Below are 24547 nucleotides of genomic sequence, written 5' to 3' on the forward strand. Positions count from 1 at the left end.
TATTTCAAGGCGCACAGCTGCACATTCCTCCCTGTCAGGCACCAACTTTTCTAATGCATCCAGATATCCTTTAGTTACCTCTCGATCTAAATGGGGTTTGGTCCTAACACCACCCCCTGCTGCAGGTTTGCCCAACCAAGAATCTGAGTAGTATTTTGGCGTAAGGATATACGCCAAGCAATGTAGTGGAAGGTTAAGCTTTTTCCACCGTTCACACACACAATCGTGAATCAGATTGTACAAGTCGGGATCTCTGTTATTAACAATGTCTTTTATTTCCCCCAACATGGTATCCATTTGCTCATACACCTCGCCAATCACTGGTTTGTCTGTATTTGCAAACCGAATCATGTTATAAATTGGCTTGGTGAAATCCAATACCTGTCTCACAGCTGTCCAAAACTGCCCATCAAGAGCGGCCTCCTCCACCGTTTCAAAACCTGCAATGTCAGCTACATTTGTAGCCCTTTCCTTTAACACCTGCCAATTTGGACTTGATACCATGCTAGCTAAACCCTCTCTTACCTTCAAAAGGCGCCTGAAGGTGAGGTAATAGCTACCAAATCTAGTCCTCGCAATCTTCAGCAACTCCAATCTCGAGTGACTGCGGAAAAGGCCATGGGTATTGCTATGATTTGTAATAAATTTTATCATTTTTTTTCCTCTCTTGTACAAATCCCCAATCCATTGGTATTGTTCATTTTTGTTTTTGACAATATCATGCAACAGAAGGTTCAATGTGTGAACCAAACATCCAGACCAAAATATGTTCGGGTATCTATCCTCAATAATTGCTCCCGCTGCCTTACAATTAGGAGCATTATCAGTGATGACTTGGATGACATTGTATGGGCCAATATGCTCAATTGTTTCAAGCAATGCTTCTGCAATGTTGATAGTGGTCTTGAACTTGTCTGAGTAATCATGTGCAGCTAGAAAAATGGGACCACTTCGGGACACAGCAAGAACACTTATCAATGGCTTGCCTTTTACATTTGTCCATCCATCAGATACAATGGACACCCCATTGTCAGTCCAAGAACTTGTCATTTTATTCAAAGAATGTGATATTTTTGCTTTTTCATGATCAAGGCCAACTGTTCTTGCCTTGTCATACCCAGGGCTCTTGTATCCTTTAGGGGCATCATTTATGGCAGAAACCATTTCGTGCCAATAAGGTGAGCGTAGAACATTGAATGGTATCCCATTTGCATAGAGGAACCTGTAAATTTTTGAATCCACATCATTCCTACACCCCTCATCAAGGAAATCTGATATGGTTCTACGGCGTAAAGATGATGACCCTGAGCCTCCATGTCCATATCCACTGCCTTGGGAGGATGCTGAAGGAGTTCTTTGTGAGCTTGGTTCAAAGAAACCCCTTGATCTTTTTGCTTTGTATTGGGCGTCCTCCTCTTCCTTTATGTATTTGGCTCTATCAACTGTTGACACCGCGTCGCAAGTTCTGATTCCTATTTGTTTCTCTCCATCCCATGCCCTTTTCCCGCAAAGGTGTCTTCTCAAACGGGTGTATGAGCCTGTGAAATCAGTGTTGCAATGGGGGCAATGAAATTTAGTGGTTCCACCCCCTCTCCCTGTTTCAGGCCTCTGAACATATTTCCACAATGGAGTTTGGTCTTGTTTAGTTTTTTGACCCTCATGTTCACCCTCCACATCCTCCTCACTGGGGTTTTCACCTATTTGACTTCCTCCGGCTTCTTCATCCACCTCTTCAGTTTCAGGCCCCCTCCGTTTCCTACTCTCCACCACCATAATAACCAGAAAGGGGACCAGGAAGAGGAAAATGCCAATAAAAATGCTTAGGTCCATCGTGTTTGATGTTTGTAGGGTTTGAGTCTTGAATCTGCAAATTAATTTAGTTTATTGGGATTAATTCATTTAATTTATTAATTTAATTTAAATTAATGATCTTTAAACTCAAACAGGTAAATGAAACTAACCAAATTAACTACCTAACCAGCTAAACTAACTAAATGATTAAGTTACTTACCTCTGCAAGCTTGCTCCTCGCTCCTCGGCACTTGCTCCTCGCTCCTCAGCTCTGGCTCCTTGCTCCTCAGCTCTTGCTCCTTGCTCCTTTGCTCTCAAACTCAACCTCAATCTCATTAGAATGATTTTGTTTTGGCCCATTGGGCTTATAAATCCAAAAAAATTTGTTTAATTTTTTGTTTTTTTCGGGTCCGCGGATTTTTTTTCCGCCGAATCGCTCCCGGAAATTTAAAATTCGCTCCCGGAGCGTTTTTTAATGCCCGGGAGCGATCAGGGAGCGATTGCTCCCGGGCATTAAAAAGCGCTCCGGGAGCGCGGGAGCGATCGCTCCCTGAAGCGCTCCCTCACAGACCAGGGAGCGCAAATTTTTTTACGGGAGCGCGCTATCGCTCCCGTCCGGGAGCGATTTGGGGAGCGCGCTCCCGACCGCTCCCGAGCCGCTCCCGCCCGGAGCGCGCTTCGGGAGCGGGTTCGTAGGGGGGGGGGCCGCTCCCCCGCATCACTGATTTGGGGTAGCATCGGATGTGCTCTAGCCACGAAATTTGGTGGAGAGGTTAGGGCACACGAGATCTCCAATACCCAGAAAGGGTTTGGGCAAATTCTAAACAGTTAGGAGATATTAAAATAATTAATATTTTTAATGGAGCCCCTAAGTCTAAACATAGGGAAATTAAAATATTAATGTGAATTAATATAAAACTGTGTTAGGATGGTTCAAAAGACATGGATCAAGCCAGATCTAATCTTAGCCGTTGATTAGAGACTTAATCTTAGTTGTTGATATGTCAACTAGAAAAGTATAAGAGGAGGCTTGAGGGTCACTTGGAGAACACACCAGAGTGATCAGTCATTCTATTCTCTAGAGCGGGGTTTGCTAAGAGAGATAGAATCAATGATCAGTTGCAACAAGGGGCAGTGAGTACGAGGCAGAGAGGCAGGGATAGTGCCGAGAGACCAGTGCAGAAGCAGAGAGAGGCAGACGCAGAGCCAGAGGGAGCCACGCAAAGGCAACAGAGACTGCGCAGAGTCAGAAGGGCCTGCATCATCCACGCAAAGGCTGCAGGAGTGATGCAGAGAGCTAGAGAGGCTGCGCATAGCCTCAGTAGGCTAACGTAGAGGGTTTCAGACTAACACAGAGGCCAACAGGGCTGACGCTAAGCTTCAGATTGTGCTGGAGAGTGATTTTGTGGAGCAAGATTTCCAAATACCTATTTCCAAAAAGAGGTATTGCTGCCAGATTTTTTATCTCTGTCGGGTTAGCCAATTTGGCACCCAGTGTACTCAGAAAAGAACTGCTTCATAGTAAAACCCTCAGATAGCTGCACCAATTTTCCCGCATTGGGTTTTTCCAGGGACATTAGTCTAAAAATAACGGTGTCATTTGTGTGCTTGTTTCTGTTTCCTTCAGTTGATGATGTGTAATGTGTTGAGCATGCACTTGTATTTACTTTCAGTGTTTACATGGTAAATAACTTGTTAATTAACAGAACAAATAAGTAGCAATAAATCAGTAAAGTGCATGGAGGGTTTCTAACATATCAGACTTAGAAATTCCAACAGATTAGAGGCTTATTCTCTCTGACAGGATAGTAGAGATTAGGGTCTGCGTCACTCTTGACGAACCCCATCTTCTGCAAGTAGCCATCAATTCGACCGTACCATCCTCTAGGTGCCTGTTTAAGCCCATACAAGGCTTTCTTTAATCTGCATACATGAGATTTCTTCTCATGTGTCTCAAAACCTTCTGGCTGTTCAATGTATACTTCATCTTCTATTACCCCGTTCAAGAATTTCGTCTTGACATCCATCTGATTAATCTCTCACCCCATCTGTGCAGCAAGAGATATCAAGGTTCCAATAGAAGTATACCTAGCTACTGGGGCGAAGGTTTCTTCGTAGTCTATCCCTTCCTTCTGAGCATACCCTTTAGCCACAAACCTGGCTTTGTATTTCTCCACACTGTCATCTGTAGCATATTTGACCTTGTAGATCCATCTTGAGCCTACCACTAACCTGTCTTGAGGCCTAGGTACCACTTCCCAGACATCATTGACCATTATAGAGTTGTATTCTTCCACCATAGCATCTACCCATACTTGATGTTGAACAGCCTCCTATAAACTAGAAGGTTCCCCAACCTGAGCTACTAAGACCTGGTATCTGTCTGGTTGTCTTCGCTCCCTTTTATTGTTCCCAGGTGCACCAATGAAGTCATCTGCATCCCGTAGAATCTGTCGGAGTTCCCAGCTCGTTCTTCCACTGGTAGTAGGCACATCTATCAACTCTTCCTCTTCTTGAGATTCCTCCTATTCTGAAGCTTTGTCTTCAAGAGAATTTCTCGTACTAGTTTCTGCTGGCCGAATTGGTTTGATCAACGGCTCGTCTTTCGACTGCTCCTCGGAAGGCATTTCTCGTGATTTCCTGAAAGCTCTGTCCTCCATGAACTTTACATCCTACCGAACTATTACCTTCCTACTCCCTGGAAGACGGACTCTATATGCCTTAGCATTCTTGCTATATCCCACAAGATATCCTTTCTCAGCAGTTGGATCCAATTTCTTTCTCTTTTCTTCAGGTATACGGCAATACGCTAAACTCCCAAATATCCTGAAATGACTGACTTCAGGCGTCTTTCCTGTGAAGACCTTCTCCGTAGTGATTTTGCCCAATGCCCTGTGTGGAGTCCTGTTCTGGACATAAACTATCATGTTGCATGCTTCTGCCCACAGGAATTTAGGCATATCCTGATCATACAACATTTGCCTAGCTGCTTCCACAATAGTCCTGTTTTTCCTTTCTACTACTCCATTCTGCTCCGGGTTGTAGGGAGTTGTCCACTCTCTTCTAATGCCTTCCTTAGCACAAAAATCAGTGAAGTCCTTGTCAACATACTCTCCACCATTGTCTGAACGCAACACTTTTATCTTCTTTCCTGTTAGATTCTCCACTAGAGCCTTGAACTCTTTGAATCGACCAAAAACATCATCCTTGGTTTTCAAAAGTAGATCCAAGGCTATCAGGAATGGTCATCGATGAAGGTGACGAAGTATTCGGCACCACTAAGAGCTTTTGTGGACATTAGTCCGCAGATGTCTGAGTGTATCAATCCTAGCACACTCTTAGCCCTATTGTTACTTCTGGAAAACGTTGCTTTGGCATACTTGCCCAGAGCGCACCCTCTGCATACATCATCTCGTTCGATACTTAGTTCTAGAACTCCTGATACTGTTTTCCTGAGAATTCTCAGAGCCCCATGGTGTAAGTGTCCCATCCTCCTATGCCATAGTTCATTCAAATTTTTGTCTCCATTACTGCCTATCAGTGCCATTGGTGATTCTCACTGCAACCTGTACAATTTGTTACTTCTTATTCCAACCTGGCCCTTCTTTTTCCAACTCAGGTGTTTGACATATACTTTCTCTTTAATGAAAAAAACGTCATAGCCCTTGTTTTGAAGTTGAGATACGGAGAGTAAGTTCATCCCCAATCTTGGCACATGCAGCGCATTGGTTACTCAAAGCCACTCTCTACTTCAGTTTGAAAGACTACAATACCTCTTCCTACTGGAGTACACCTTGCCTTATTTCCCATCGTGATCTGAAAATTCATTCTTTCTTCCTGATAATCTGAAAAACATTCTTGAATTCCTATCATATGCCAGGAAGCTCCACTGTCTATATACCAAACCTCATAAGAGGCAGAGCTTGCTAAGCAAGCGACTTCTTCTTCCAATTTGGAAGCTAACATAGAATAATCATAATTCATGTCCCTTGTGCATTCTTCTGGAAATCTGCGGGAGTCCCCTTGAGTGGATGCCTCTTCATCATGCTCTTGACCCATAGTTGATTTTCCACTCCTGTTGTCGGATCTCTACTCTGATACCATGTGAAAAATTCTAAACTGAAATTCTACTGCAGCAACTGATTTATTTCACCCACTTATTATTCACAATAAGTTATTAACAAAATCCCTTCAGCAAATATTAAAATAAATTATACTGCAGTTATCACACAATTACCCAGAGAAAAATACATGCACAAGAACCAATCACATCAACACAGTTGTTTTTGGACAATTGTCCCCGGAAAAACCCAATGCGGGAAAACCGGTGCAGCAGATGAGGGCTTTATTAATCTTCAGCAACAATTGCTTTTACAAGGAATGATTTTACAGAGAAACTGAAAGAAAACACCTGAGACTTTCCCTTTTAGACTTTCTGACCCTTTGGAGACCCTGCGCCACTTAGCGTGGCTCTATGTCCCTCTACGTCAGCCTGCGTGAGGGCTACGTCTCTCCTCTGGACTGCATCTCTCTCTACGTTGTCTCCCACTGTCCTTACATCACCTCCCCCTTAGTCACTGCCTGCTATTGATGCCCTCCTCTTCCTCCACCCTGCAACTCTCCCTCTAAAATCGATCTCCTTTACTTGAAAATCGATTTTCCTTGAGATACTGAGTATCTACCGATGTGTCTCTAAAAGATCCTCAAGTCTTCTCTTATACTTTTCTTGTTGATGAATCAATAGCCGAGATTAAGTCTCTAATCAACAGCTAAAATTAAAACAGACTTGATCCTCGTCTCTTAGAAGCTTCTCACCCTTATCTTTATTTATACCCATTAATATTTTTATTTTCCTAAGTTTAGACTTAGGAACCCATTAAAAATATAAATTATTTTAGTAACCTTATCCAGGTGGAATTTCTCAAAATGATTTCTAGGTCTTGGAGATCTCATGTGCCTTAGCCTCTCCTCCAAATTTCAAGGCTAGAGCACATCTGATGCTACCAAAAATCAACACCAATCTAAGGACGACACAAAGAGAGGCACCAAAATTTCGTTTTTCTTCTCCTCCTTAGACTCCACCCAGTTCGCACTTCCTTTGGCTTCCCAGCTTCGTAATTCGCACTTCCCAACTTCCTTAGAGATATCAAACTTGCTTGAGATGATAGTGCTCCAAATGAATTCAACTTGCTTCCATTTATAGGCTTCAAGGGTGTTAAAATTGGCAACTAGGGCCAAACTCCATGTGAGTCATCTTATTTATGACAGTTGATATTTTTATTGGATCCCTCTCATCGAGAGGTGTAGGATTGATCTAAAGACCATCCGATTCCGATAAGTATTCATGGAGGGATGAATTTATTTGTGTTATAAGACAATTCGTCAAGGTCAGCCAGCAACCAAATAAACCCCACATGTGCTCAACGTTTTAGTGTAAAACGAGATGACTTGAGAGTCATTTCTCACACACACTTCTATCTTGATTTCTCTCCACTTGTCTTGGGTTTTAGTGGAAGAGAAATCTAGGAGGAGGATTCCCTAGCCACAGTCCTAAAGGATGTCTAGCCGCAGTCTGCCCTAACCAAGAAGATGTAGTCATGTAATAAAGGAGATAGCCCTAAGCTAGAGGCAAGGGTATAGAGGCTTGTTTTGAAGAGGCCTAACACTGTCCTAGAAGAGGTCTCACATTGTTCTAGAAGAGGCCTAACATTGTCTTGAAGGAGAAGCCTCAACGCTGTAAAGGAGGCTCCCACAATGCAGTTTAGAGGAGGCCTGTACAAGCCCTCGTCGTTGTCCAAATAATTGCCACAAGCTGGTGTTTTAGAGTGACCCTAACTGCAATCCTAGGTTTCCCTAACCAGCAAGAGCGACAAAATAGCGTACATTGTTTTAGGGTCATTTTATGAAGACTGAATTGTTGTTAGAAAGGGTCGAGGTACCTTCCTTGAAAGTCAAGGTAGAGGAGGCCTGTTTTGGGGTTGATATGTGGGGCGTAAAGCTACAGCAAGGCTGTGTCGTAGGCCGCAGGCCATACCACCACAACAAGGGACAGTGTGGTCTATTTTTGGAGTCATGTTATGCCCTACTCTTCAGCGTGAAGGCAAAAGGTTCACACTAGGGAAGGCTGTTGAGATTAAGGATTGTTTGGGTCACTGTTTGAGGGTTGTTGCAGCAGTCTGAGGTGCCCTAACCAGTCACCATCACAACAGCAGTACACCAAGCATGCAAGGGACAGTAAGCATGCAAGGGATAACAAGCAAGCAAGGTGCAGCAAGCACACAAGACAATATGACAACATCATGCAGCAATGGCACATGATGCAGTAATGATGGGTACAGTCATGCTTGGTGAAGCATGATGAGATGCAGCATAGTGATGATGGGTGCAGCATGATGACGAGGTGCAACACAATGATAGGTGAAGAAGTCACCTTGGAGAATCAGCTAAAGCAACATGTCTTCAATTGATCTCATGTATCATCTTCTTCGAGATGATCTATGCTCTTATCTAGATAAGTCAAAGTGTTGACTTCTATTGTAAATGTACTATCTCTCTCTCTCTCTCTCTCTCTCTCTCTCTCTCTCTCGCTCTCTGCTGAACTATTGAAGAACATATAACATATAAGAAGAATTGATCAAGGGTTTCCCCACATTGGGGTTTGTCCCTGGCTAGCACCACATCTTGTGTCCTCTTGTCTTGGCTTGTCTTCTACAATTTATGTTTATGTTCTATCTACAGTTTCCTTTAATGCTGATGTGATTGCTAATCTGGAAAAGATATTGAGCTAACTATGAAAATTGAAATAAATTGCTCTAAGCATAGAACATACCTAAAATTTAACATGGGATCAAAGTTGAGGTGAAGACAATGCCCAAGCAAGAGTGAAAGAGAAATCACTGAAGACAGTTGGGAAAGGACAAAAGGATCAATGGATTCCTCATCCCTCTTCAAATTCACCAAGGGTGAAATCAAAGCAGAGAATATTATCAGAATGGCGCAGCAGAAACTTCTGATGGCCTACCTAAAGATCACTTCATTGGGAAGTCCGGATCTAAGGGTGGAAGGAAAGGCAGATGCCTTGTTTGTAAATAAGTTCGGCCATTATGCGAAGGAGTGTCTGAATGGCAGGGACACATCACTTGATGATGATAACAATCATTCCAGGGACATCTTCAATGATCAAAGGAATGACAGGTAATGCAGGTCATCAAGGAAACAACCGACTCTTCAAAGAAAGCAAGGAAACCCAGGTATGAAGAATCAAATATTGTTTTTGATAAGATAAAGAAGCATTATCTTGTATTGGCCCTCTCCTTTAGATTCTTTGGGAATCTGGCTTATTGATTGTAGTGCTTCAAGGCACTTCATCGGATAGAAGGGTACTCTCTCTAATTTAGTAGAGATGGAAACAATCGTGGGATTATACTTGGAGCCGATGCCACCTATCCCGGAAAGGGTGTTAAGAATGTTACCCCTCAATTGCATGAGGGTAACTCAATTCATTTACAAGAATCTCTTTTGTGTACCTGATCGCTAGAAGAACCTGGTGTCCATTTCGGCAATGGAAGTCAAAGTTTTCAGGGTGGCATTCATCCATGGAAAGGTACATATTTGAAAATGAGATTTTCATAGATGCTTTTACTCATGGGTTCAGGGTTGGCAATTTGTATCAAATTGCAGGATGGTCCATTGCAGACCATGTTAGTTGACACATCTCAACTATAGCACCGGAGGTCTACTTATTATGGGGCCCTACCCAATGTGAGTCAGATGGTGACAGGGATGCCTGAATTCAAAAGAGCATGAAAGTACATGTCTGAGATCTACTGAAGGAAAATCTTACAAGGGGACCATTCCCCTCATGTAGCAAGTCCATAGGTTCGAAACACCCTGAGGGATTTGAGATTCATGATCAGGAATCTCATGTATGCAAGCGGAAGAAAGCCCTCTATGGCTTGAGGCAAAACACCCTGGGCGTAATATGAGAGGATTGATAGTTGTCTGATGAAGCTGAGATTCACTAGGAGTGAAGCCGATCCAGAGCATTGCTTGAAGGTTGTGGATGATAGACCTCTCATACCGGCACCTTCTGAGGACGACCTATTTCTGACAGGCACAAACCCTCTCATTTGCAAAAGTAAGAGGGAGTTGAATTCCAGATGTGGAGTGGTAAACTGCAAGCCCGTGACTAGCTCAAGGATCTTAACTTTCGGAACTTAAATAGTAGTGATGTCGGACCAAATTTGAGAAATGCCTCTGAGTTTCATAAACTCGTTCGCGTTGATGTTCTTGGTGAACTTCCGTCCGGACATATGATTTCCAATTAGTATGATGAGCTCATATATGGTTGAGCCTCACTGGATTGGTGCCAAGAATCTTCTGAGATATCTTCGGGGCACAATCTCTCATGGATTGAGATACACTGCCAGAAATGACTGTTCGAACGTTGACTAGGCAGGCATTGTGGAGGATCTCAAGAGCACTTCTAAGTGTTGATTCTCTTTGGGTTCTGTTCGATATCCTGGATGAGCAGAAAGCAAAAGACGGTTGCTTTGAGCACTGCTGAGACAGAATAGATAGCTACGAGTTTGATCTTGTGTGAAGCTGCTTGGTTGTGGAAACTCCTTAGTGAGTTGTTTTTACAAATGATGGATACCACCATGGTCTTCTGTGACAACCAGGGGGGGATTCGATTGTTGAGGAATCCCGTATTCGATGATTACTCCAGCAGATAGACATCAGATACTACCTTATTTGGGATATCGTACATCGATGAGCGAGGAGGCTCCATCGCATTGAGACTGATGTACAAATCTGTGACTTTCCCGAACGACTTGGACTCGTTGAGAGACCTTCTTATAGGGGTCCTGCATGTTGCATGCATTGAGCTCTGGGAGCTCCATGGGGCTTGGAGTACTTACTGGAGCAACACGCGACCACAAGACGACTCACCCTCCACTAATGGTGCGCTGTGTACAGGGTGAATGGCTCAGCCTTCCCCTGTGATACCCCGAGGCGACTTATGGGCAAGATGAATGGTTATCCTGTCGAGGCATCCTACCATACACTCTGGGACTCATAGGAAGTACCTCTCATCTGGCCAATGAGCAGGGAAATGGGGTTAGGGACCATAGTAGTACTATCGATGGACGCATCGTTGTATCTACCGTACTTCCTATGCTAGGATGACCTCCATTGAACTGGGATCAATGAAACTGATCTGGGATCAGTATGAGTGGTTTGAGACACTCTCTTGTGATATTGATCTAGGATCAATAAAACTGACTTCGGGGCAGTAGAGAATGGTATGAGACATTCTCGATCAATTCTTCTTCTTCATGGTTCAGCATAGCAGAGCAGAGTAGGGAAGTGCAGGGCACTGATGCCAGAGATAGTACAGTCGGACATATGGATCAGCGGATGGAGTTCTCCCTAGTTGAGAGGGAATGTTAAAATTGGCAACTAGGGCCAAACTCCATGTGGGTCATCTTATTTATGGTAGCTAATATTTTTCTTGGATCCCTCTCATCGAGAGGTGTAGGATTGATCAAAAGATCATCTGATTCCGATAAGTATTCATGGATTTATGAATTTATTTGTGCTACAAGACAACTCGTCAAGGTCGGCCAACAACCAAATAAACCCCACATGTGCTCAACGTTTTAGTATAAAAGGAGATGACTACAGAGTCATTTCTCACACACACTTCTATCTTGATTTCTCTCCACTTGTCTTGGGTTTTAGTGGAAGAGAAATCTAGGAGGAGGATGCCCTAGCCGCAACCCTAAAGGAGGTCTAGCCGTAGTCTGCCCTAACCAAGAAGACGCAGTCATGTAGTAAAGAAGATAGCCCTAAGCTAGAGGCAAGGGAACTCAGTCTTTGCCGCAACAGAGGAGAGCTAAACAGCGTGGGTATAGAGGCCCGTTTTGAAGAGGCCTAATGATGTCCTAGAAGAGGCCTAACACTATTCTGGAAGAGGCCTAAAGTTGTCTTGAAGGAGAAGCCTCAACGCTATAAAGGAGTCTCCCACAACGCAGTTTAGAGGAGGCCTCTACAAGCCCTAGTCGTTGTCCAAACAAGTGCCACAAGCTGGTGTTTTAGAGTGACCCTAACCGCAGTGCTAGGTTGCCCTAACCAGCAAGAGGGACAGAACAACATGGGATGTTTTAGGGTCATTTTATGAAGACCGAATTGCTGTTAGAAAGGGCCAAGGTACCTTCCTTGAGGGCCGAAGTAGAGGAGGCCTGTTTTGGGGTTGATATGTGGGTCGTAAAGCTACAACAAGGCTGTGTCGTAGGCCGCAGGCCATACCACCACAACAAGGGGCAGCGTGGGCAATTTTTGGAGTCATGTTATGCCCTACTCTTCAGCGTGAAGGCAGAAGGTTCACACTAGGGAAGGCTACTGAGATTAAGGATTGTTTGGGTGATTGTTTGAGGGTTGTTGCAACAGTTTGAGGTGCCCTAACCAGTCACCATCACAACAGCAGTACAGCAAGCATGCAAGGTACAACAAGGATGCAAGGGACAATAAGCATGCAAGGTACAACAAGCATGCAAGGGACAACAAGCAAGCAAGGTGCAGCAAGCACATAGGACAATATGACAACATGGTGCAGCAATAGCACATGATGCAGTATAGTGATGGGTACAGTCATGATTAGTGAAGCATGATGAGATGCAGCATAGTGATGATGGGTGCAGCACGGTCAGGTGAAGCATGATGAGATGCAGCCTAGTGATGATGGGTGCAGCACGGCGAGATGCACCGTGCAGCATGATGACGAGGTGCAGTACAATGATAGGTGAAGGAGTCACCTTGGAGAATCAATTGAAGTAGCATGTCTTCAAAGTTCAGCTGATCTCATGTATCATCTTCTTCGAGATGATCTATGCTCTTATCTAGATAAGTCAAAGTGTTGACTTCTATTGTAAATGTACTATCTCTCTCTCCCTCTCTCTCTCTCTCTCGCTCTGCTGAACTATTGAAGAACATATAAGAAGAATTGATCAAGGGTTTCCCCACATTGGGGTTTGTCCCTGGCTAGCGCCACATTTTGTGTCCTCTTGGCTTGGCTTGTCTTCTGTGATTTATGTTTATGTTCTATCTGCAGTTTACTTTAATGCTGATGTGATTGCTAATCTGGAAAAGATATTGAGCTAACTGTGAAAATTGAAATAAATTGTTCTAAGCATAGAACATACCTAAAATTTAACAAAGGGAGGTCAAATTGATCTCCTTAGGCCCACTTGATCTCTTCTAGGCCGACTTGATGTGGAGGATACATAAATTACATTTGACTCAATACTTAACCTTTTTACATGATTCAAAAGCCCAAGAAGGGTTTCTTTAAAAGTACAATGACTCTATTGACTCAAAATAAATCCTAGAAGTCCTCAATGGGGACTTTGATCTAAAACATGGTGACCCAAGTATGAAACCCATGGTTTAATAACTCACAATAATAATAATAATAATAAAACCTTTATTCTTTTGACAAGTACATTACAAGATGACTCAAATACATTAAATGAAGACGGACCTAGATACATTTTCCAACACTGTAAAGTTGTTACCTACCTTGATAGAGGTAACTAATGGCCAACCCTATTAAGTGCTTCCAGCCCCAAAGGGGAGGTGGAATATCCAATGTCAACCCCTCATAGGTGTTAGTGTAAATGAGTGACAATGGAGGGGGCAAAGGTTTCATGGCCAAGTGTCATGGTCAAGGGGACCAGGTAATGGCCAGTCCACATCTTCAGTGTATTGATGTAAATTAAGGGAGCAATCGTGGAGGCATGAGTTGCCCTGCTTGGGTTGGCTTTTTGCACACCTATAGTGTGCCTTTTACTTCTTTTTTATAAAAGTTTGTATTACGATGCATAGCTCAAGGGTTAGAGCTTGCTCTTTAAGATGTAGCATTTTATATTACCCTTTAACATGAGACAGTTCATCATTCATCAAGGTTGAGACATGCAAGGGTTCCTTTTGATGTAATGGAGCATCAAGTGCTCAAGAATCGGGTGATGGCTAATGACGAGGGTAGAGCTCATGCTAGGCTTTTCCCCACGTGCTAACTTATGCCACGAGCATCTTTTGCATTTTGATTTCTTCTTTTTCTTTTATTGTGGTCATATTATGCTTTCCCATTCTTTTAGTTGCATCAACCTCCAGTGTAAGGTTTCCCAGTCCTACTCAAGGAGTGTGGACATAAGGGTGCCAAATCTCAATGAACCAATGACAAGTTAGACCCGAAGAATGGAGGTGGTATAAAGGGGCTTCCAATGTGGCAAGCGAAGTGTCAAGTATGATGTAGGTGAAGATGAGCACACTATCTCAATCCAGGCTTTCCAAGTACTGCCCCTCCTATAACCCTAAGGTCTTAAGAGAGGTCACACTAGACTAGGGCTAAAGATTAACCCCCCCAGTAAGGTGAGAGCAAATTTATAGTCAAGATCGGCCAATCTTTCAGATCACCCCTTTATCCATTACTAAATGCCCAAAACAAACAAGTATAATCACCTGATTGCAAAATTATCGAAGTACTTTTCAAATAGCAGACCACCTTCATCAAGTGGAAATGTCGGATGGTGAGAGGTATGTGGCTGATGCAGATGGTAGAGGCACATGACATATTATCATTGAGAAATGAGTAACAAGGGCTACCACAAGCTCAAAAGTAGAAATTTTCCTTCACCAAGTAATGTAAACCAGATTTGGGAACACAGTTTGATAGTTTTTCACATTACGATAACATAATTTGTCTCACAAAATGAATATTAACAACATAGTTTACAGCTACCACAATTGTTCTGGTAGAATATCAATACTAACACAACCAGCCAAATGTTAATGAAATCAATGTGCGACTACAAATGGAAGCATGCACATGTTTAATGTCATATTAGGTATCATATAATAACTTTATTCTACCCAACAAATCACTATTGGTGTATGATCCTACACATCAACTTGGGTGAAAATATACTGTACAAAATAGTTTCATATTAGAACAGAAAAAACATAAGAATGATGAACTTGAAAAGCTGGGACATACTCGCTCATTCTCAACATGTAGGTTTCTGATGGTCCGTGCAGCACGCTCATTCACAGGGAACAGGCGGCCTGCAAGAACACAAACAACAGCATAAAATAACTTAGCAAATTTGGAGTGAAGTTAAGAAAAAACAATACACAAAACCAGTATAGAAGCTAAATAAACTATAATTCAGCCTTACTAGATGAGTTTCCTAGGTCATGATATTGGAAACTGTAAATGTGCTAATAATATAAGATATGCATGTAGACTGTCCATCAAATTTTCATTAGAAATAAATGTATCGGATCCTATGTGTTAGATGGAATGTGGGCCTGCCAGCCATGTTACTGTATTCTGTTCTGTATGCTTTTCGGGATGTTTGTATGGTTTGTAATGTGAGAACTCACTATTGTTGAAAAACACACTCACTAAATCATCATTGACATGCCAGGTTAATTGAGCATTATCCCCGACAACAGTGCCAAAAATGTTACCACTCAACTTGATCGTTAGAAATGGTAAAAGCTCTAACCCACACCATCCAATCCGAGTGGAACCTTGATAGGTCACCCACTGCCACCTCAGCAACCTACCTTCACCTTCTTAGGCCAGCTCTCCGTCGACTTCAAAGGGGGCTCCCCTATTAGGATCCTAAAAGTTCATGTTGAACATAGCCTTCACAAAACATTTCTTAGATTTTTGGGATTTTATAAAAGAGAGAAGGAAAAGTGATGGAGGTGCATAAAGATCAGCACCAATATCCTTCAAGGGCTTATGGAATCAAAGAGAATTGATCAACAAGATGAATTTAAAAAGAAACCATCTTAAGTCGGCCATTTATTGTTTATGTATTAGGGCAAGAGGTTAGATGCGGTAGATGAATCAACCAAGAGAGTGACACATCATCCAATAGCCTTTCCAAGTCACCGAAAACTGCAAGAGAGTGACACATCATCCAATAGCCCTTCCAAGTCACCAAAAACTGCAATAAAACTGCATGGCTTCCATGTGTAAAGATTGGCCCTCAAAATAAATACAAATCTGCTCAAAGGTGACCAGTAGAGACAGCACTACAACAACTTCCATGTGGCATGCATTGGAAGTGGCCAAGTGTCCACACAGCCCCAAAACTGCCTCAGGAGGCATGAAGTGCCTCAAACAACGTGAACTTCCTTGGAAAAATGTTGGAAGAAAAATTGTTATTGATGTCAAAGGAAACACCAGCTCAAGGAAATGATGTCATAGGCTCGTAGAGGACATCAAACCCTTTCCAACGAGCATTTACTTGTCTCTTAACTCCTCATAGTTTGAGAGAAAATGAATTTACAAGTTGGAAAAATTATATTTTTGAAGCCAGCCAACATAAGGCCTACATGTGCAAGTCAGATCCTCCTCCAAGGGACATGTTTTTTCACAATAGGTCAAAACAAGTATAAATACAAAGTTGGACTCCTCATTCTACTCATCCAACTCGGCTCATAGATATATAAGAAGTGCAGAAGCAGAAAAAAAGGGTTCATAACTCGTGAACCAAGGAAATAGGAGACGAAGATTGTTGGGATTTTTCTGTTGGGCTAATATTATAATTTATGGTTTCTTGGCAATTTTTATATGGTTGGATCTTGGACTATGTCTCTGCTTTGTGAAGGACTACTTGTGGAGTGAACTTCTTCTACCTTTACAGACCTATTTGGCCCCTTGAACAGAGCTATAATCTCAGATTTATGACCTCCTTTCAGCTCGGACCAGAAGCCTGTAATGCTCGGACCTGTGGCACCGTAAAAGCTCGGACCTGTGGCACCATAGCACCTGTTATTCAGACCTGTGACTGACAAACCTCGGACCTGTGACAGAAGAACTCGGACCTGTGCCTGTGGCATAATCTTGGACCTGTGGCACCTTGGCACCTGTAATTCAGACCTGTGACTGTAACAAACCTCGGACCTGTGCCTGTGGCATAATCTCAGACAGTGATCTCAGGCTTGATCAGATTTGGACGTGGGCTTATGAACAGACATTCAGACCTGTGGAGTGTAAGTAGCATTCATCCTTGAATCACCATTAAAGATTTTCTAAGCAGATCTTGGAGACTTGTTTGATCAGTGGAAAAGTCATCATTGAAGCACCTGTGTTGAAGCAATATTGACTGAAATCCTGAAGCATATTGAAGAGGCATTTGAAGATTGTTTTGGAGCTCTTTTGAAGTAAGTTTATTTTTGAAGTTTTATTGACCAAGCTGGAGCTTAAGTGGTTGAAGAGGATTGGAGTCCTCAAATTTTGACCAAGTTGGAGCTTGGACTGGAAGTGAGGATTGGAGTCCTCACTCAAGGTTGGTGCCTTAAAAGAAACCAATTTCTTTAACGGGTTGGAGCCTGATCTACTGTAAGAGGGTTGGAGTCCTCACCATTTGATTAATAAAATTTATTTCTTTCTTGTTCTACATCTTGGTTTTTCGATCATTCTGTGATAAAAACCTTAACTGGCATAATTAATCAATTAAAAGAAATATTGATTCACCCCCATCTCAGTATTTCCAACGAAAACATGAAAGTGCTCAAAAACCAGAATGCAACCAAACCATAGAAGAAGGCAATGTCATGCCACAAACTGCTATGTTCATCAAAATTGACTATAGGTACCCCAGATAAACTAAGGGGTAACAGCTCTGACATAAAGATGACTGGATCAGCCTTACCCATGTTGAAAAGTGTAACTAGGTTTGTGTTAATTTTAGCTATGTTCTATGCTTAGAGCAATTTATTTCAATTTTCACAATTAGCTCAATATCTTTTCCAGATTAGCAATCACATCAACATAAAAGTAGACTGCAGATAGATCATAAACATAAATCGCTGAAGACAAGCCAAGACAATAGGACACAAGATGTGGCGCTAGCCAAGGACAAACCCAAATGTGGGGAAACCCTTGATCAATTCTTCTTATATGTTCTTCAATAGTTCAGCAGAGAGAGAGAGAGAGAGAGATAGTACATTTACAACAGAAGTCAACACTTTGACTTATCTAGAAAAGAGCATAGATCATCTCTAAGAAAATGATACATGAGATCAGTTGAAGACATGCTGCTTCAACTGATTCTCCAAGGTGACTCCTTCACCTATCATCGTGCTGCATCTCGTCTTCATGTGGAACCCACCGTGCTGCACCATGCTGCACCCATCATCACAATGTTGGATCTTATGACCATGTTGTACACATCATACTGCTGCACCTTATGCTGCACTACTCTCCCAGTGTTTAGCACTGTTGTACCTTGTGTCACTGTTGCACCATGCTGTCACCCATGTGCTTGCTGCACCATTGCTTCTTTGTGTACTTGCTGCACCAAGTACCATATTGTTGTCTCAATGTGCTTGCAGCACTATGCTTGCTGCACCTTGTTGTTGTAGCTGTCCCATGTACCATACTATTGCAGCACCATACAGTTATCCCATGTACCATGCCACTATGTATAGTCACCATGTACTTGCTGTTGTTGTTGTCCTATTGTGCCACTGCTGCACAATGTCATAGCTGTCCTAATCATTGTGCTGTCCCAATGTGCTTGCAGCACTATGCTTGCTGTCCCAACATGCTGTTGTCCCATCATTGTGCTGTCCAATGAGTTTGCAGCACCATGTACCTTTGCTGCCATGTCACAACTGCTGTCCTATCACAGCTTGCTATGCTTGCCATGCTGTCCAGCGATGCTTGCCAAGTTGTACATGCTTACACTGATTCTTCTAACAACACTCTCATCATCAAATTATCCTCATACTTATACTTGAATGCTGATGCATTGTTGTAGCTCTGCAACTCTGGTTAGGGCATCAATAGTACCCTAACAACCACCTCTAAACTCAGCAACAGTCCTTGAAAAGAGTGTGGCTTACCTCCCTTGAGAAGTTGTTGTCCATACATCCCTTCACGTTGTCTAGGGCAACCTCCACGCTGTGCCTTTGACCCTTTATACAGCGACTAAGACTCTGTTGTCCACACACCCCTTCACGTTGTCTAGTGCAACCTACACGTTGTCCCTTTGACCCTTCATGTTGCGGCTAATACTCTCTTGTTTGACTCCGGTTAGAGCTGAATTAGACCAGCGTTTAGGGCTGGATTAGATCAGCGTTTAGGGCAGTCTTTTAGGTCCGCGTTAGCGTTGCCTTCCATCTGCATCTAGGGTTGTAGGCGTCCTTCTAGACTTGCATAGAGACTAGCGTATAGGTTAGGACTCACTCCTTGATATCGTTAGGGCTTCTCTTCATGACTGTGTCCTCTAGATTAGAGCAGCCTCATTCCTCCAACGTCTAGGGCTACCACTCCTAGATTTTTCTTCCACTAAAACCTAAGGCAAGTGGAGAGAAATCATGATAGAAGTGTGTGTAGAAATGACTATCAAGTCATCTCCTTTTATACTAAGATGTTGATCACTTGTGCAGTTTATTTGGTTGTTGGCCGACCTTGACGAATTGTCTTATAACACAAATAAATTCATAACTCCATGAATACTTATCGGAATCAGATGATCTTTAGATCAATCCTACACCTTTCGATGAGAAGGATCGAAGAAAAGTATCAGCTGCTATAAATAAGATGGCCCACATGGAGTTTGGCCCTAGTTGCCAATTTTAACACTCTCTCTCAACTAGGGAGAACTCCATCCGTTGATCCATATGTTTGATTGTACTGACTTTGCCATCAGTGCCATGCACTGCTCTGCTCTGTTGAACCATGAAGAAGAAGAATTGATCAAGAATGTCTCATACAATTCTCTACTCACCCGAAGTCAGTTTTATTGATCCCAGATCAATATCACAAGAGAGTGTCTCAAACCACTCATACTGATCCCAGATCAATGGAGGTCATCCTAGCATAGGGAGTATGGTAGATACAACGATGCGTCCATCAATAGTACTACTATGGTCCCTAACCCCATTTCCCTGCTCATTGGCCAGATGAAAGGTACTTCCCATGAGTCCCAGACTACATGGGTCAGATGCCTCAACAGGAGAACCATTCATCCTGTCCCTAAGTCGCCTCAGGGTATCACAGGGGAAAGCTGAGCCATTCACCCTGTACACAGCACACCATTAAGGGAGGGTGAGTCGCCCTATGGTCGCATGTTGCTCCAGTAAGTACCCCAAGCCCCCCGAAGCTCCCAGAGCTCAATGCATGCAACATGCAGGACCCTTATAAGAAGGTCTCTACACAACTCCAAGTCGTTCGGGAAGGTCACAAATTTGACCTTTCCCTGAGGCTTTGACAAAATATCTGCAACCTGTACATCAGTCTCAATGCGATGGAGCCTCCTCGCTCATCGATGTACTGTATCCCAGATAAGGTAGTATCTAATGTCTATCTACTGGAGCAATCATAGAATACGGGATTCCTCCACAATTGAATCCCCCCTAGTTGTCATAGAGGATCATGGTGGAATTCATCATGTGTACAAACAGCTACAAGGCAGCGACACACGAGATCATACTCATAGCTATGTATTCGGTCTCAGCGGTGCTTATAGCAACCGACTTCTGCATCCTGCTCATCCAGGATATCGAACTGAACCAAAGAGAACCAACACTCGGAAGTGCTCTTGTGATCCTCCACACTGCCTACCCAATCAAAATTCGAATAATCATGCAACTTCATATTTCTGGCAGTGTATCTCAATCTATGAGAGATTGTACCCCGAAGATATCTCAGAAGATTCTTGGCACCAATCCAGTGAGGCTCAACCATATATGAGCTCATCATACTAACCGCAAATCATATGTCCGGATGGAAGTTCACCAAGAACATCAACACAAACGAGTTTATGAAACTCAGAGGCATTTCTCAAATCTGGTCCGACATCACTACTATTTAACTTCTAAAAGTTAAGATCCTCGAGGTAGTCACGGGCTTGCAGTTTACCATTCCACATCCGGAATCCAACTCCCTCTTATTTTTGCAAATGAGAGGGTTTGTACCTGTCAGAAATAGGTCGTCCTCACAAGGTGTCGGTATGAGAGGTTTATCATCCACAACCTTCAAGAAATGGTTTGGATCGGCTTCACTCCTAGTGAATCTTAGCTTCATCAGATAGTTATCAATCCTCTCATATTACGCCCAGGGTGTTTTGCTTCAAGCCATAGAGGGCTTTCTTCCACCTGCATACATGAGATTCTTGATCATGAATCTCAAACCCCTCAAGTTGATCCGAACCTGTGGACGTGCTACATGAGGGGAATGGTCCCCTTGTAAGATTTTCCTTTGGTACATCTCAAACATGTACCTTCATGCTCTTTTTGAATTCAGGCATCCCTGTCACCATTTGATTCACATCGGGTAGGGCCCCATAATAAGTGGACCTCCGGTGCTATAGTTGAGATGTGTCAACTGACATGGTCCGCAATGGACCATCCTACGATTTGATGCAACCCTGAAATCAAAAGCATCTATGAAAATTTCCATTTTCGAATACGTACATTTCCATCGATGAATGCCACCCTGAAACCTTTGACTTCCATTTCCGAAATGGTCACCAAGTTCTTCTTACGATCAGGTACACAAAAGAGATTCTTGGAAATCAATCGAGTTACCCTCATTCAATTGAGGGGTAACATTCCCTACACCCTTTCCGGGATAGGTGGCATCGGCTCCAAGTATAATCCCACGATTGTTTCCATCTCTACTAAATTAGAGAGAGCACCCTCCTATCCGATGAAGTGCCTTGAAGTACTACAATCAATAAGCCAGATTCCAAAAGAATCTGAAGGAGAGGGCCAATACACAATAACGCTTCTTTATCTTATCATAAACAACATTTGATTCTTCATACCTGGGGTTCCTTGCTTTCTTTGAAGAGTCGGTTGTTTCCTTGATGACCTGCATTACCTGTCATTCCACTAATCATTGAAGATGTCCCTGGAATGATTGTTATCATCATCAAGTGATGTGTCCCTACCTCAGACATTCCTTCGCATAATGGCCAAACTTATTACAAACAAGGCATCTGCCTTTCCTTCCACCCTTAGATCCGAACTTCCCATAATTAGGTAGGCCATCAGAAACTTCCGCTGCACCATTTTGGTAATATTCTCTGCTTCGACTTCACCCTTGGTGAATTTGAAGAGGGATGAGGAATCCATTGATCCTTTCGTCCTTACCCAACTGTGTTCGGTGATTGCTCCTTCACTCTTGCTTGGGCATTGTCTTCACCTCAGCTCTGATACCATGTTAATTTTAGGTATGTTCTATGCTTAGAGCAATTTATTTCAATTTTCACATTTAGCTCAATATCTTTTCCAAATTAGCAATCACATCAACATTAAAGTAGACTGCAAATAGAACATAAAAATAAATCGTTGAAGACAAGCCAAGACAAGAGGACACAAGATGTGGCGCTAGCCAGGGACAAACCCCAATGTGGGGAAACCCGTGATCAATTCTTCTTATATGTTCTTCAATAGTTCAGCAGAGAGAGAGAGAGATAGTACATTTACAACAAAAGTCAACAATTTGACTTATCTAGATAAGAGCATAGATCATCTCTGAGAAGATGATACATGAGATCAGTTGAAGACATGCTGCTTCAACTGATTCTCCAAGGTGACTCCTTCACCTATCATCGTGTTGCATCTCACTGTGTTGCACCATGTCGCACCCATCATCACAATGCTGGACCTTATGACCATGTTGTACACATCATACTATTGCACCTTATGTTGCATTGTTGTACCTTGTGTCACTGCTGCATCATGTTGTCACCCATGTGCTTGTTGCACCATTGCTTCTTTGTGTACCTACTGCACCAAGTACCATATTGTTGTCCCAACATGCTTGCAACACTATGCTTGTTGCACCTTGTTGTTGTAGCTATCCCATGTACCATACTATTGCAATGCCATACAGTTATCCCATGTACCATACACTATGTCTAGCCATCATGTACTTGTTGTTGTTGTTGTCCTATTGTGCCACTGCCGCACAATGTCATAGTTGTCCTAATGATTGTGCTGTCCCAATGTGCTTGCAGCACTATGCTTGTTGTCCCAACATGTTGTTGTCCCATCATTGTGTTGTCCAATGAGTTTGCAGCAACATGTACCTTTGCTGCCATGTCACAACTATTGTCCCATCACAGCTTGCTATGCTTGCCATGTTGTCCAGCCATGCTTGCCAACCTGTACATGCTTACACTGATTCTTCAAACAACACTCTCATCATCAAATTATCCTCATACTTATACTTGAATGCTGGTGCACTGCTGTAGTTCTACAACACTAGTTAGGGCATCAATAGTATGCTAACAACCACCTCTAAGCTCGACAACAATCCTTGAAAAGAGTGCATCTTACCTCACTTGAGAAGCTGCTGTCCATACATCCCTTCACGCTATCTAGGGTAGTCTCCACGTTGTCCCTTTGACCCTTTATACAGCGACTAAGACTCTGTTGTCCACACAGCCCTTCACGTTGTCTAGGGCAGCCTACACGCTATCCCTTTGACCCTTCATGCTGCGGCTAAGACTCTCTTGTTTGACTGTGGTTAGGGCTGAATTAGACCAGCGTTTAGGGCTGGATTAGATCAGCATTTAGGGCAGCCTTTTAGGTCTGCGTTAGGGCTGCCTTCCATCTGCATCTAGGGTTGTAGGCCTCCTTCTAGACTTGCGTAGAGACCAGCGTATAGGTTAGGGCTCCTTCTTGATATCGTTAGGGCTTCTCTTCATGACTGCGTCCTCTAGATTAGGGCAGCGTATTTCTTCTTCTTGATTGCGGCTAGGGCAGCCTCATTCCTCCAACATCTAGGGCTACCACTCCTAGATTTCTCTTCCACTAAAACCCAAGACAAGTGGAGAGAAATCAAGATAGAAGTCTGTGTAGAAATGACTATCAAGTCATCTCCTTTTATACTAAAATGTTGAGCACATGTGGGGTTTATTTGGTTGTTCGTTGACCTTGACGAATTGCCTTATAACACAAATAAATTCATAACTCCATGAATACTTATCGGAATCGGATGATCTTTAGATCAATCCTACACCTCTCGATGAGAGGGATCCAAGAAATATATCAGCTACCATAAATAAGATGAACCACATGGAGTTTGGCCCTAGTTGCCAATTTTAACAGTTTGGTCTTCATAATGACATGTGTAATTATGATTTTATGTAATTGATGAAGAGAAGAAAAATAAAATTATTTTGTAATGCTTGAGTCATGGGTTTCATGCTCAAGGAATTTTATTTTTAGTAGAAGCTCCCATTGAGAGTTATTAGGTTTTCTCATCAAGTCATAAAGTCTATTGAGTCAATGTCAAGTATTGAAGACCCATTTGGGTATGTTACACATTGTAAAAAAGAATTTATTTGTGTCATAAACCCTCCAAGACCTTGTCACAAACGCTCCTTGAAGTTGGCCTAAGGATGATTCTAGAAAAGACATGTTGGCCTAGGTACTAGTTCAAGTCGGCTTATTCTTGATGGATAGACTACTATATATAGGTCAGCTCAGCCTCACCTAGAAGAGCATTCAGTCAAGCATCTGAATAAAGGAAAGAAGTGCGAGAATCACATAGGAAGATTCGATCTCCAAGCAAAGAAGGAAGAACTAGAAACCGAGTTAGTTTGGGTCTATTTTTGGCTAATATCTGACACACGTGCGAAGAGGAGTGGTATCTACTATCAACTAATGCAGGAAAAGTCGAGATTGTGGCAGTCATCTTTGGAGGCCGAACTAA

The 24547-nt window shown here is 42.7% G+C and overlaps 1 protein-coding gene across 1 annotated transcript in view; it reads right to left on the reverse strand.

Moving 5' to 3' along the window:
* PSD1 (phosphatidylserine decarboxylase 1) overlaps positions 1-24547 on the reverse strand; it is a 380407-nt gene that overhangs the window by 123904 nt on the left and 231956 nt on the right. The window contains exon 9 of the mRNA XM_089418442.1: positions 14849-14916. Coding sequence (XP_089274568.1) covers positions 14849-14916 — 68 coding nt within the window. The remainder of the gene's footprint in view (positions 1-14848; positions 14917-24547) is intronic.

This window comes from Pinus tabuliformis, chromosome 6 (assembly GCF_031772625.1).
Source record: "Pinus tabuliformis cultivar Carrire ecotype Pingquan chromosome 6, CPIR1, whole genome shotgun sequence".
Taxonomy (NCBI): Eukaryota; Viridiplantae; Streptophyta; class Pinopsida; order Pinales; family Pinaceae; genus Pinus; species Pinus tabuliformis.